Source organism: Typopeltis vanoorti, chromosome 19 (assembly GCF_054136105.1).
Source record: "Typopeltis vanoorti isolate ZY-2024b chromosome 19, IOZ_Tvanoo_1.0, whole genome shotgun sequence".
Lineage (NCBI taxonomy): Eukaryota > Metazoa > Arthropoda > Arachnida > Uropygi > Thelyphonidae > Typopeltis > Typopeltis vanoorti.
In genome coordinates, this window is record NC_143567.1 from 18897980 (window position 1) to 18913637 (window position 15658).

The 15658-nt window shown below is 34.8% G+C and overlaps 1 protein-coding gene across 5 annotated transcripts in view; it reads right to left on the reverse strand.

Annotated features, from left to right (window-relative positions):
* The window catches only part of LOC150095888 (protein pangolin, isoforms A/H/I/S-like), a 441413-nt gene that overhangs the window by 185846 nt on the left and 239909 nt on the right, over positions 1–15658 (reverse strand). The window contains exon 1 of one of the 5 annotated variants that reach the window (XM_090409126.1): positions 3986–4326. The exons of the other annotated variants lie outside the window; for them this stretch is intronic. Coding sequence (XP_090265252.1) covers positions 3986–4099 — 114 coding nt within the window. The 5' untranslated portion in view covers positions 4100–4326. Of the gene's footprint in view, positions 1–3985; positions 4327–15658 lie in introns of those variants that run through there. 5 annotated transcript variants of the gene reach the window in all.

Genomic DNA, 15658 nt, shown 5'->3' on the forward strand with positions numbered 1-15658 from the left:
ACATGATAAGTTGATTTTTAAGGAAAGTTACAAATGCAGTTCCTTATGGCTCAGTCCTAGGATGTTGTCAGAACCATTGCTGTTCAATCTTTATGTCAATGATATTGTCAAAGTACTACAGTGAGCTATTCAGTTGTTTGCTGATGATGTGAAGCTTTGGAGGGTTGTTAGTGAATAGTGCTAATGTTTTTGCTCTTCAAGAGGATTTAAATAAGCTGGAAGGTTGAGCAAATGAATGGGGATGTCGGTTTGATGCAACTAAATGCAAGGTTTTAAAAATATGGAATCCACAGGTGAGATGCTTCATCCTCATTTTTCCAGTATTACTTTTGGCAGAGTAATACTGGAAAAGGTAAAGGAAGTAGTGAAAAACATCTCGGAGAATTGCAGCAACGTTGAGGTGAACATCACGAGAGATAAAAGTGTGCTGGCTCCATTTTATAAAGCTTTGTTCAGATCGCATCTGGATTTCTGTGCTCATATCTAGTCACTGATATTTGAAGGGGTTGAAGTAACCATGGAGAGGATGCAAAAACAGATAATAAAAATGTCAGAACTGTACAACATCGATTATGAGGATAGACTGAGGGAATGCAGACCGCAAAGTCTGATGGAGAGAAAGCAAGTGGGGAAGGGAATATGATCCAGACATTTAAGCTGTTGAAGGGTTTTACTTGGGTAAAAAATTTGTTACTCGTATATGAAAGCACATCTTCAGTCACTCAGATCTTAGTATCTCCATGGGTCTACTATCCACTAATGGAAATTCAATAAAGATCAAAATCAGTCTTGTTGGTAACTGATCCCATAATACATGAAACGTACTCCTCCAAAGGGTATATACCATGCATAATATGATACTAAGGCAACTTTATGTTAAGTCAAATGTTCTATATACATATAACCTAGTTCTGAAGATATCCACTAATGGAAATTCAATAAAGATCAAAATCAGTCTTGTTGGTAACTGATCCCATAATACATGAAACGTACTCCTCCAAAGGGTATATACCATGCATAATATGATACTAAGGCAACTTTATGTTAAGTCAAATGTTCTATATACATATAACCTAGTTCTGAAGATATATCATGCATAAATGTGAGCCTCAATATCTCTGTAACAACTATACTGTTTGGATGGAAATAGTCAGGTTCAAATCCTGTCTACGATGCAGAGGGTGACCAGAAAATTCGGCATAAACATTTTCGGCATAGGAAAATTCAGCACAACATTTTCGGCGTAAGACATTTTCACAGTAAATCATTTTCGATGTAAGACATTTTGCATTAATTTTTGAAAATAATCAATGGATGATAAAGGTATTATAAATTCATTAAAAAGGCCAATTTTTATTAAGGTGAATGTCAGTGATACATAACATAATGAAATCGTTTAAAAATTGTGCAAATTAAAAGAGATGCTGCGTAAATAATTAACTTTTTGCTGTGGACTGTCAATTCAACAAATCCAAACGTTGGTCGATTGGTAGAGCCTCTGCTACTAATGACTCAGTTAAGTAGTTTGAGCACGGTTAGTAGTTGGAAGGGGACCAATCGTTCGATGCTGATGGCACACTCTCCCTCGATGAGTCTTTGGACTCCCTGGAGGTGTCAAATAATAATAATAATAATCAGTAACATCGCTCATCGGAAAAAATGCTTAATGCTGTGAAGCATTTAATTTTCGTGTTGAATTCAGCATCTGTTTGATAGCATAACCTCAAGCTAATGGCAACAATTTTGCAATACAGATTTTGTTTGTACCATATGAAATAAACAACCTGTTATAGTTGTTGATGTAAATATGTTAGAAAAACCATTGATAGTCGCTTTCTCGAAGCAACAAAAAAAAGCAGTCAGCCGGATAAGATGAAATGGTTAGAAGTCCAATGCAATAATATAGAACAGTACTATGGAGAGCATAAAACTGGGAAAGGGTACAAAATGATTAGAACCATTATAGAAGGTGGCAACCAAAACAGAATACAGTTAAAGACAAAAAAGGCAAAGTATTGGTGAATATAGATAAAATTGTACAGCGATGGACAAGATACTGTAGTGAGTTATATGAAAAAAAAGCTACATTTAGATAGCGTTGGGAAACTGACTAAAGACTTTGTTGATCTAGGCGACGTCTGAGTCAGCATGTTGTAGCTGTTGATCGCATATGCATCAGATAACAATCGTGTTTATTATTTATGGTCAGAGCATCGACACTCATCTGACTGACCCTCCTCTTTCATCCAGGCTTGGGACTGGCATGAGACCACTAAGGATTCCATGGCAGCTTTTTGCTTTGCTTCCTGGCAAATCAGAATTAACTTACAGCAGATTATTCAGTGCCTTGAAGGGCTTATGCTCATCATTAGATCCCAAAACATTAATGGTTGACTTCGAGAAAGCAACTATCAACACTTATAGCAGGTTTAGACCACTCATTTTACTGGTCTAAGCAGGTTTTAAAATAAAATAAAAGAATAATAATAATGAAAGGAAACATCACACTGTAGTTTTCTTTATGGTCCTAGAAGATAAGCAAGAATGAGGTCAGCAAGGTAAGGACTAGTTTTCGTTAATGCTCCTATAAAGTGATGTGCCACCCGGTCGTTTTCGACTCTTGGTGATCCTGTGAACAAAGGCTCTCCATCTCACTTTGCCTCTTGTCCTTTCTTTCAGTAATTCAAGTAAGTTCAAGTTGGTAAGTTCTTTTATGTTGTCATCCAATTCTTTTGTGGTCTTCCTCTTCTTCTTCTCATTCCATCAATCTTCTCCAACATAATATGTCCAAAGTACATCAACTTCTGTCTAGCGAACATCGCCTCCAAGGAGCATTCGGTCTTTATATTCTCTAAAACCTTCTTATTAGTCATTCTTGAAGTCCTTGGTATTCTTAATAGTTTCCTCCACACCCATAATTCAAATGAATCAATTCACTTTCTGTCTTCTTAATAATCCAGCTTTCACATCCATACATCACTACTAGCAATACCATTGCTTTGACAATTCTAACTTTCATAGCCTTACTCACACCTGTATCTTTTCTAATTTTTGTCAGGTTTAGCGGCCTTTTATTACCATTACTATCCTTCTTTTAATTTCATCTTCACATTTATAACCATTTCTGATTCTGGATTCTAGTAAATAATAACTTGCAACGATTTTTATTTTATCTCCCTCTACTATAAATTCATTTAAAGAAACCATCCCTTTTGTTTTGCTGATGTTTAAATTAAGTCCAACTTTGTTACTATCCATCTTGACCAATAGAATAAACTACTCCAGATCTTCCTTAGTTTTGGATATGAGAGTTGTATCATCTGCATATCTTAAATTATTTTTCTGCTACCAACCTTAATTCCAGCTGGAACTTTGTCTAAATCAGCCATTCTCATAATATATTCACTATAAATATTAAAAAGTAAGGTGACAGTATACAGCCTAGAAAGTGTTACCAGAACAAATTACTGAAAGCGAAGTACAGTGTTAAGAGAGAGAAATTTTAAGGTGTGGTGTAGTAGAAGTTCCTAGCACAACATAAAAGTCACACAGTGGCTAGCACCCTTAATTCAAGCAATCCATTCCAGTCATTCACTGTAGAATGAGAAAAAGCTTACCAACCTACATGATGATCCTAAACAATAACATTTTGTCTTGATGCACCACTCTGAAAGCAAAAGCAGCTTAAAAAAAAAAAAAGTAGTCCCAGGCTTCTGGCACATTTTTAATTTATTTAAGACGCATGTAAACAAGCATATTTGTACACCAGTTTAAGAATTTGTTTCCTAATTACAAAAGAAAAAAACAATAATTACCACAAATGGAAGTCTTTACAGAAGATCATTTCATAATGATATTAAATTGCAACGAGATACTTTATTCAACAGTTGTTCACGTCATAACTGAATGGACACAGATTTGCAAAGAATATGCTATTAGCATATTCTTTGCAAATAATAAAAATATTTTATTAACTACATAATACCTTAAGTATCACGATGTTAACTTTGCCATCAGAACTCATATTAGGACACATCATCAACTTCAGGATACATATATACATCCAAACACACGATAATATCACAACTATCTCATGCATGTAGCATGAAGTTCAAAAAATGAATGTGTTTATTTGATAAGTTCTTGTCTTTCGGAAGTTTGCTTTCGTCAGTACTTTCTCAATCCCGAAACTCATCAGAGTGAATGTTGCAGTTAAGCTGCAAACCGCGTCAATCATCATAACTAATTTTCAAATGAAATCCTCTTACAATCAAATTACGACGAGAAACAAAATTACGAAACACGACTCTCACGCATCAGTCAAAACAGCTCACCATCGTAATGCTACTAAACACAGGCAACATCAACAACGCCACCCAAGTGGATACGCAATATAAAATGACTTCTTTTGCAGCAATTATAGAACACACAATTCGCTAAGCAATTAGTAAATAATGCTTAAGTGATCATAATGCAGGTTTAAAAAAGCATTCTTTCCCTATAGTAAAGTAAAAAATTTCCTAGAGGAGCAAATATGCATTTTTCATGTTTTAAAAGCTATTGTCATATCGTTTACAATGACAACGAGCAAATCCTTCTTTCACGCGGAATGGGACAATCCCAAAGTGTATTTTGATAAACTTGAACGGTCGCAAAATCTCTTCTCATAACTTTGTAACTATTTTTTTTTTATCGGAACATTAATTCCCACAAAGTGAATCACAGTTACTTTTCGTGTAACTTTCCGCTTGAGGACTGGTTTCCGAGAGAGAGTCCATTACTTGGTATTTGTGGCTGGTTAGTTGGTTGAGTGACATTACAATGAGCCTGCTAATGTCGCAAGGAGAATGTATTGGTCCTCTTAATTGCGTGTGTTGTCCAGAAGGTTTGTCTGGTTTACAGGAGGGAGCGTTTCCGTAAGGGAAAATCCTATTTCATATAAGATAAGACCAGCTAACTCACCTTCAGTTGAAAAAACTTTATAAAGTTTTTTTTTTCCAACTTACAACGCTCTCTTACGTCTTCCAGTTTACCATTTATGGTATACAAGAATATCCTACAAGGATACACGGGGAAACAAAATAAAAATTTCAATTATTTATTTATAGTCAAATACGGTAGACCATCCGACAAGATTTTACTGCTTCTGTACTAACTGAAGAAGACAATTCCCAATAAATTCCACTTTCTTCAACCTTCTGAAAGACCGTAACCTTTGATTGCTTGTGACTGCATAGAGATTTTTGCAAAATAAAATATGAGATTATCAGGATTAGACCTTAGATGATCACTGAGAGTTACCATAGCACTAAGCATTCGTGTTCGTATTGATTTGTATTATAAATTATAAATTTATAGCATAAGTAAAGAAATTTTTCACATCTTTTCGTTTCTTTAAGGAAAACACACACACCAAAACACAAATATAGTTTGTATTTCCATACTTTGTTATTTCATTTGCCACAGCTAATATATACGACTGGCAAGTCCTGAATAACGGTGACTTGTTCTCTACGAGTTTCTTTTTGATATGATTGAGTAAAAAAAATGTCTAAAATATTCTTACCTTATAAAATAAAAATAAAATATGAATTTAAATGTGTGTAGTGGACTATAACTTTCTCGGTTCTCGGGTTATTCGATCTTTGAAACAGGCAGTATATTCCCCCCCCCCCTTTTCAGGAAATGCGAATTTTTAACTCCCACATTTTCCAAAAATCGATCGTAGAACTTAGTGTTAGACAATAAGTGGTAAAGTTTAAAATCAACAAGATGGCGGTTTTCTACCATATTCTTTCTCTGAAAGCTTGATTCACTGATGGTTAGCTAAAAAAGAACCCCCCCCCCACTCTCTCTCTGTATTATAGGATTTATCTTGATTCAATAAAATGCGACTAACTGTAGGCTACACGTAGCTGTTTTACAATAAAGTAACGCATATCTTTCCTTTCGAACTCCCCACAGTAGCAATCTAGAATATCAGTATCTGGTACCTTCCTTCTGTCATCAGTCATATATTACAGGTTGACTACGTCTGGCACGGGGATTTTGGAAATACTCGAATAATAATAATATATATGTGCACATATTTTGACACGCGAAACAGAAAATAGTCCTCTATGGTATTTGCCCAACTAGCTAGAAAAGGTTATCAATCATTTCCATGAATGCTCTACTGGGTTGAGATTCCTAAAAAATCATCAATGAGTTATGGCAAATTCACGGTTATGCTGTTGGAACTATTCTCGAAAGACTGTGTCTTGGGACATAAGAACTGTCCTGCTAGAAGTAACTGCTAAGTTACAAATGAACTGTGAGTACGAAAGAAGTGGAATTAGCTTGAATAACCGAAAAGACAACCAAGACCATAGCATTTATTTATTTATTTCTTATGATGATACAACGGCCGTGAGCCTCTTTTGCGGGGAGGTACGGCACCATCTCAATCCCCCCTAATTTTATCCGGGCTCGGGACTAGCATAGCTGAGCAGGCCTATGGCTGGGTCTTAAGTAATCTGTGTGTGTTCACTAGGCCGGTTTGCCTGTTCTAGGGGAAGAAAAACTGGCGTTTCTGGGTGAAAAAAAAAAAAAAAAAACCCTATCTCCGTATAAGACCGGCTAACTCACCTTTCGTCGAAAGAGACCAGAGAAAGGTTCCTCAGGCCTTTATTATTATTATTACATAAAGGGGCGCGCCAGCAGTGTCTGGCGCCTGTGTGCAAAACTTTAGTTGGCGCCCCTATCCCCCCCCCAATAAAAAAATCACTTTAAAAAAACGGGGTTTTTTTTAAGTATTTCCTCCTCTTTGGCGCCTTTACCATCCTGGCGCCTGTGTGCGTCGCACACGTTGCTGGCGCGCCCCTGATTACATAACACCTCCAGGGAGTCCAAACACTCATCGAAGGAGGGCACCAACTCTACAGGTCTTCGTCTCAACCACTCCACCAACAGCAACTACCTTCTACATCAACGTCATCTACCGCCGACCACCACCACCACCACCACTAGTATTTTCAGAGACAATCATAAACATCCATGCCCACGACGGGATTCGAACCAGCAGCCTTTTGGCGGGAGAGCGGATACGCTAACCACTCGGCCAGTCTTGGACAGGAATCGAGCCTAGGTCTATCCGACCAAAGAGCTTCGTCTATACCGACTGAGCTACGGAGGCTCTAGCATGACACGAATACTGTAAACTGTAGAATATGCAGTACACAAGTAACCATGGCATGTTTACTTGTGTATAACTCTATGTTCTCCAGAAGGATCGATTTTTATTTTTTATTTTTATTTTTTACGATGATTGGAAAATCTGAATTTCTGAGAGGAAAAGCCTGTGCTTGTATGTGAACAGACTAACATATATTGAATTGAAAAAGCTTATAAAGTGGCATGATCGTCTGACAGCCGATCATACTATTAAATATTGCTGTGTGAATTTTCATTTAAATCCTGGGCAATTTCTAAGGATGTGCAATCATTTAAAAATATATATCGTATTTTTCGGACCATAAGACGCATCTTTTTACATAGAAAAATCGACTGAAAATTGGGGTGCGTCTTATGGTCCGAAGGTAACATTAAAATACGAATCTTTACACTGTATCAAAGCTGTTAGCGAAGTTCAATTACTGGCGCAATATGTTAATAAAATTAGTAAGTACGCCACTAAAAGTGGCGTACTTACTAACCTAAGTTATCTCCCTGCATGTGGGTGAATCACCGATTTAGAGCGTCAATAGTCATTAGCGTGTAAAAATATGCGCTTTTGTACGGTTCATTTGAATTATTTTTTATAAGTTTGATGTTTTAAGAATACTTGTGACATAAAGACTGAATAATATATGCACGTAAACACAAGAAAGATATTTAATTAACCAAATATTTCGGTCTGGAAATAGCAGACCATCTTCAGTGGCACTACAAGAATAGTTTTTAAAAAATACAAGGTGGAATACTAACAACAGATCATTTAAAAATCATTTAAAAATAGAACATCACGCGGCTTATTCTATTTTTAAATGATCTATTGTTAGTATTCCACCTTGTATTTTTTTAAAACTGTTATTGTAGTGCCACTGAAGATGGTCTGCTATTTCTAGACCGAAATATTTGGTCAATTAAATATCTTTCTTGTTATAATTACGGCTATTTTGCCTGCTTCAGTTTAGGAGTGCCCTCTATCTCTCTTGTGTTTACGTGCATATATTATTCACTATTTTTTATAAGTCGTTAAAATTTTTATCTTAAAATTAGAAAAAATGAGTGTAAAACAAAAAAAAAACTTTCATATAACGTGAGTTATAAATTAAATGTGATAAATTATGCAAAACAATATGGAAACAGAGCAGCAGAAAGACATTTTGGTCCATCACCAACAGAAAAAATGGTTCGTGAGTGGGGAAAACAAGAGGAACAATTAAAACTGCTATGTAAACACAAGAAAACATTCTGTTCGCACCTAGAAAAATGGCCAGAATTATAAGTACAAATGAAAAATTGGGTAACAAATCATCGAAACATGGGAATATCTGTTTCTACGGAAATGATAATTTTTGAAGCGAAAGATGAGCAACTGCTAATGGAATTTTAGATTTTACCGGATCACCGTCTTGGTGCTTTAGATTTATGAAAGACACGGGTTATGCATGCATACAAAACCACTCTAGCCCAAAAAATGCCAGCTGACTATGAAGCTAAAATGATAGAATTCCATAGATTTGTCATATCAGCGAGAAGGAAATTTAACTTTGAGCTTAATCAAATTGCGAACATGGATGAAGTGCCTCTAACTTTTGATTTCCCTTCAAGTCCAGTAGATTCAAAAGACACCAAATCAATAGGGATCAAAACAAAAGGTCACGAAAAAAATCACTACTGTAGTTTTAGCTTGTTGCTCGGACGGAACAAAACTACCCCCCCCCCCCCCATGTTAATCTTCAAGAAAAAAAAACGTTACGGAGAGATGAAATTCCTCGTGGCATTATTATGCACGTTCAAGATAAAGGCTGGATAGACGAAACAGGAACGAAATTATGGATACAAAAGATATGGGCAAAACGTCCGTTGTTTAAAAAGCTTGCGATGTTAGTGTGGGATCAATTCAGAGCGCATAAAACAGAATCAACAAAGAAGCTTCTAAAAGAAATGAATACAGAATAACTGTCATTCCTGGAGGCCTTACACGTCTGATGGATCTATTAATAAACCATTCAAACATTTTATGCGGGAAGCGTGGAACAAATGGATGGCAAAGCCAAATCACGGCAACAGGACGTATGAAACGGCCAACAATTTCAGAAGTATATACCTGGGTGAAAAATTTATGGGAAGCTGTGAAAGAAGAGACGATTATAAAGTCATTTAAGAAATGCGGGATAAGTAATGCGATGGATGGTACCGAAGATGACGCAGTTTTTGAAGGAAGTGACAACAATAGTTCAAACGAAAGTAATACGAACGGTGACATTAGCTAGACGAGTGATAGATAGTACCGAAAGTGAAGATCAACTGAATATTGCTAATACAAATGATTGTAACAATAAATAAAAATTAAGTAAGAATTTGTAAATATCTTTATATAATAAAATATTTTCTTCTAAAAATCGTCTCATAAATTTCGGGTGCGTCTTATCGTCCGAAAAATAGGGTATATAAAAAAAATGACTTGCTCTTTCAGTGTTAAATGGATTGAGCTGATAATGAATATTTCAGAATTAGGCCATGCACAATCGCTTGGGAAATCTTTCTTGCTATAGGTGTTACACTGCAGGCAAAAACGGCATGGTTGTAATGGTGTGGTATTCCTAGATTTTTTTTTTTAAAGGGGGGGTAGCGAATTCCTTCATTAAGAACAGCGCTACTGTTGTTACGATATTAACAAATTGCTATATATTTAATTATCTTGAACTATTTAATGCTACTTAAATACTTTTATAACAAGATGCTAATGACTTACTCATCAGTCCTCACACACAGCAGCGCTATTTATGCCTAAATTTACCAATGATTCTTCAATTTCTTATTCCTAATTAGAATATTCAAGCTCGATTTAGCCATTTGGTCTAAGACCGAATGTTAATTTTCTTCGTTTTTATGAACATTCTCGTATATTCAGCACACAACTTGAGCTTGCCTATGAAATTTTTATTTAGTTGAAACACTGAGAAACTTGATTATAATTTGCCATTTTAATTTCTTCTATGAAGCAAATCATATTTCAGCATTTATAGACGCTATGTTGAGAAAGGTGTTTGGACACCTAGTTGTGGTTAAAAAACATGCGTTTGAATTATATTTCTAGTACCGAGTGGGACACCTTTGGCCTGAATGACAGCAAGTACCGGTCGGGGCATGTTTTCGACCAATTTCTGATACGTCGCAACAGGAATATTCTTCCATTCCTCGCGCAAAATTACCTCCATTGCTGATGACGGCCCCTGTGGTCCGGAGAGAATTCGCCACTCTAATTCGTCCCAAATATGTTCGATGGGTTTTAGGTCTGGACTCTGATATTATTTTGTGGAAACAAGTAGTAGGGGGGGGCGGTTTGAACCAGATCAAGATCAAGATAAGATAAGGAATCGTGACGTCATTGTGGGAGTTACGTTGAGATTGGAACTCACGTCACTCACACACATGCCCATGTGTGTGAGTGACGTGAGCTATTGTATTTTGGTTCGCGTATGGAATTATGGGTGATGGTAGAGATAAGGGTTCGTGTTGTGATTGGTGAGACACTTTGAACCAGATGAAGATAAAGATAAGATAAGGGATCGTGACGTGAATGTTTCTTGTTATCAGATGAAGATAAGTGACGTCATTTGTTAGTTGTAAATAAGTGACGTTATTGTTTTGAATGGAAAGGATGATATATTAGTGGATAAGGAATCATGTCGTGATTGGTGGGACACTACTAACCAGATCAAAATCAAGATAAGATAAGGAATCGTGACGTGAATGTTTGTTGTTATCAGATGAAGATAAGTGAGGTCATTTGTTATTGGTAAATAAGTGAGTGGGTGATATTTAGAGATAAGAATCGTGACGTTATGTATTTGGAAATTTCTGGGGAACATATGTCTCTCTGTGATATCACATGGTGTTTTGGATTGGCTATGAAATTGTGGGCGATGTTTTTGAGATAAGATATCTTGGAATTTTCCCAGGGTGACACACACATCCGTCATTGTTTTGTTTGGTTGTCTATAGATGGGGTGTACTAATTTCCAATACATTATGGGGTATTTCTTTCCTGTTAAAGGGTGCGAATTCTTAGAGTAGAGTAGAGTAGAGTCGTGATGGCGGCACTGTTTTGAGTATGTGCTAGTGTCCCTCAAACACACACATACACATTAGACATGAAAAGTCGCTAATGTATCCATGTTGATACTGTAATATGTACCCTATGATTATTCTTATGAAAAAAAAGTATTCAGTATTTGAATTACGCTTACCAAAAATATACGGGCAATGATTATTGAAATTACAATTATCAATTGTTATGTTTAAGTTAAAAAATTAACTTACATTTCTTTCCAGAATGAGAACATCTTGGTACTATCTAGGTTTTCTGAATATTCCAAATTGTTGATTTTTAACATATATTCACAGAACACAAACACAAGTCTGAAAATGCAGTTCACTTTTTCATTATAGGTTACTGTGGCTAACATATATTCACACCACAAAAACACACAAAACATAGGAGTTGAAAGATATTTCTGTAAATAACCAGAAAAGCTAGTTGACTACTTAATTTAGATTACTATCCAATTGGTTCTCTGTATTAATCCTTTCCCACAGTTGCTCATGCTATGATTTCCCAAGCTTGGTGGGAAAGTCTATGCGGCGTTTAGTTTAGGGTAAGTGTTATTTCCGGTTTCAAATTCCGAATTCTGTTACAGTATGGAATTCTGACAAGGGAAATTATTATTTTTTTTTTTTTCAAATTGATTGGTTATTTTCTGTATTTTACTTTTAAAATTCATATTATAACAGAATATGAATTTTCTGTTCCAAATTGTTGTACGTAGGTCAGAAATCGTATGTTTTGGTTCGAACTCTTGGTTCCCATGAGAAATTATTTCTGTAGTAAATTAATGCTTACATTTATTTTTTTTAAAAAAAAACCAATGACTATTAATTTTACCCTCGATTTCTTGTGCTCTTAACCTATTTCTGTAACTGGAATTTATTTATGTTATTTATTTTTTTCTTTAGCATTAGTAATTTTAAGTAACAGATATGATGACAAACAAGGTTTTGAAATCTCTGCAGCATTTTTCTACAGCAATCTTTTTAAGAGTTTTAGTAACGTGTCGTTGGTTTAAAATATTTAATGGCTCTGTAAAATAACCAAATTCTAACAGTATTGTGACTTTTCAGGTGAAATCTTCTCCACTAAAATTCTGGCTATTAATTTAATACCTGATTATTCCTTTTGCTTCCAAGAGTTGACAGTTTCATGAAATATTTGAGGGCTTGCATGAACAAATAAGACTTTTAATTCAATTAATCAAGAAAAAAACTCTCCGGTTACTTTGTAGCATGAAATTTCACAAAGAAAAAAAAATAATAAATGTTATCGTCCTTCTTAAATTAGTACAATAGATCAACAACACCCAATTTGTTCATTTAAATTTACACATTTTATTTGAATGAAATATTATTTACAAATTGTATTTACTGAATCTAACAATACAGAAAATAAATAAATTGAAAAATACATCAAAGGTTCCTCCCATGCTTGTGGAATTGCCATCATGTGGTTTTTGACAATGTGACTCTCATTTGAAAGTTAATTTTTCATTTGGTGATCGTTGGAAATTTATTACTGTAGTAAAATTAAGGGTTGCATATTTATTTTTTTGAAACCAATACATATACTTCTGAGAATTATTAAAAGCACAGAATCTTTCGTTATGTTTCCGAAAGCATTTAAAAGTACATGTTATGTTTTCACGTTTTGGGCATCCAATTTCATTTAAATCAAGAACAGGCCTCCCTATTAACCTCGTTAATGTTTTTGATTTTTCTCTTCTTTTGGCGAGTTATATTTGATATTTGCATGTTGATTCTATCATCCAATTTCTTAGTTTGTCCAGAGATAGTGAACCAATTTCCCACTTCAGCTGATGATTATATTTTATTAACCAAGAATTTTTTTTTAACTCTTTCAGGTAATTCTTTCCAACTACAAGGTGATTTTGTCAATGCATATCTTACAATAACTCCATCAGAAATACAAATTTCTTTAGGAAATAAATTTGTACTCTTATTCAAAAGAAATTAGCAATCAATTATCCCAATGATAACTGAAAATTCGTATTTTTCACCCACTGTCGATTTTTCATAATCGTTTTCCTTCATTCTTCTTCTTCGATTACTTCATATGGCACCACAAATAAATAGTTATTTATTATTATTTCACTGATTATTAGTTCTGATCATATATTGTATGTTAACTTTCTGTTACAAAATTCTAAACAAGTAAAACTTTTCACAAAGAAACTTTCAAAGAATTTGTAGCTCACCCATTATTTTTACATTACCAAACACAAAACACCACAACACAAAAACAGCAGCTGCAGTGGATGAACGACTACCTTAAGTCCAAAGTCGCTCGACTCTATGGTATTTTCTTATAGTACTGTTTACACTTACCATGTCCTACCGTGACCGTTCCTTCAAAAATGAACCTTTTGCGCAGATGACTCAACGACATGTTTTCACATGCTGTTGGATATTTGCATGTGGTAGGATTCGAAATTTGCATGACACATGTCCTAAATACAAAAAGTATTTAGGACAAAACCCAGCAGTCCCTTTTTCTACTGATATAGCATCATGGAAGTTAAAAACGGGTTACGTAACAAAGAAACGGTTTCTTTTTTTATAAGCTTAAAAATTTAAAAGATTGAAGCAAGTGACATAAATGCAATGCTTTAGCCAAGAAAGTTCTTCTTCCCACTTCCACTTAATGGAAGTGGGAAGGAGAGTACATAAAGAAATCTTAATGGTTTTAAGTTAGTTTCAAAATTTGCTCTCAGTATCGGGATCGTCATTTTCAGTTGCGTTTGGAAACAGTGTTTAATTCAATTCATTTAGTAGATTCATTTTGTTTATCCAGTACGCATATAACCACTAAATGCAGATAGGAGTTAGAACAAGAAGAACAAGCAAGTAACAGACAACTGAGATTTTTGAGACCGAGAAACTCAAAATAAGCCGATGAAATAACATGATTTCAAACAACAATACGAGTGTCAGGGTTTAGGATAACGAGATGGCGGCAGCTAGCTGCGGCTCTCTTTCTGATACGTCATATTCTCCCCAGTTAACTGTTTTTGTCATTTTTGTACAGAAATAAAAATAGTTAAATTACGATGATTTAACTGTGTTGTGTATTAATCTTTGTTTGCAGAGGTATATAGACCAACAGTACAAATTATTTCTTATTTCAAAAGAAATAAGAAATAATGTTTCCTTAGTAGAAGTAATTAAATTAAATTAAAAATTAAATTGCCACTCAATACGATGTTATAATTTTCTACTGTATAAAGATCTTCATAAAATAACCTTCAAATATCTTTTTAACCTCAAAATGAGGATACTCCTTGAGCCCCAAACTTTGGAAATCGTTAAGCTTCCAGTCAGCGCTACAGTCCAGTGCATTAGTGACGGCGAACTAGACGCGAGGTGACGAAATTATAGCACACCATCATTTTGTGTTCCTACTCATAACTAGGATTATATACATATATGTATATTTTATATTTAACGGACAAGTAGCATGGTTATGAATTCAGTGAGAAAAAGCCTATTTCTCTGCCCCAGTGATCAGCAAACTTAGAAACTGGCCGAAAAAAAGAAAAAAAAAAAATAAGCTTAGGAAAAGTCACTCTTAACAGATGCAAGAATTGAATCTATTTCTTCTGCTGTATTAGCATACTGACAATTAGTATGATGATATGCAGGTACCCCCTTAAAGTATTTAAATTCTCTGTTAAAAACTATTATGAATATATTACACAGTGCACTGTATAATATATTATACAGTACACTGGGAAGTATTCCTGCTCTCGATAAAAGGGATGAAATTAAATAATATGGGGAGGGACTATTTTTAGCGAGTGTGCGCAAATGTTTGTAAAGTCAGTGAAGTGGAACCACTGCTCGAAGGCTGAAAGTATTATGAAACACTTGCAACAATATTCTTCATTCAATCTCTGTAAAGGATGAACCACAAATGATGATGCCGATGCTTTTGACTACATGTTTCAAAGGTCGAAACTGGTCTGTGTATTGGCCCTTCCCTTAATGCATTGCATCATAATGTCCGCAAGGAGATATGATTTGCATTATGGGAGATACTAAAGAAAAGTGATCAGAACTTGCTCCACCTTTACAAGAATTGCCTCAGACCTGAAAATACTTCAGTCGCAAAAAAAAAAAAAAAAAATATATATATATATGTGATTGCTTACTTATAATTTGTTTACTTATATTATATATATATAAATCTCTGGAGGAGATATAAATGTAGAAAGTATTTTACCTTGGGTATAATAAATGTTAAAAATACCAAGCATTATGGTAACTTGTTCTGGTAAAATACTTATAAGCTCTGTATTACTAAATCTTGGTATTTCTA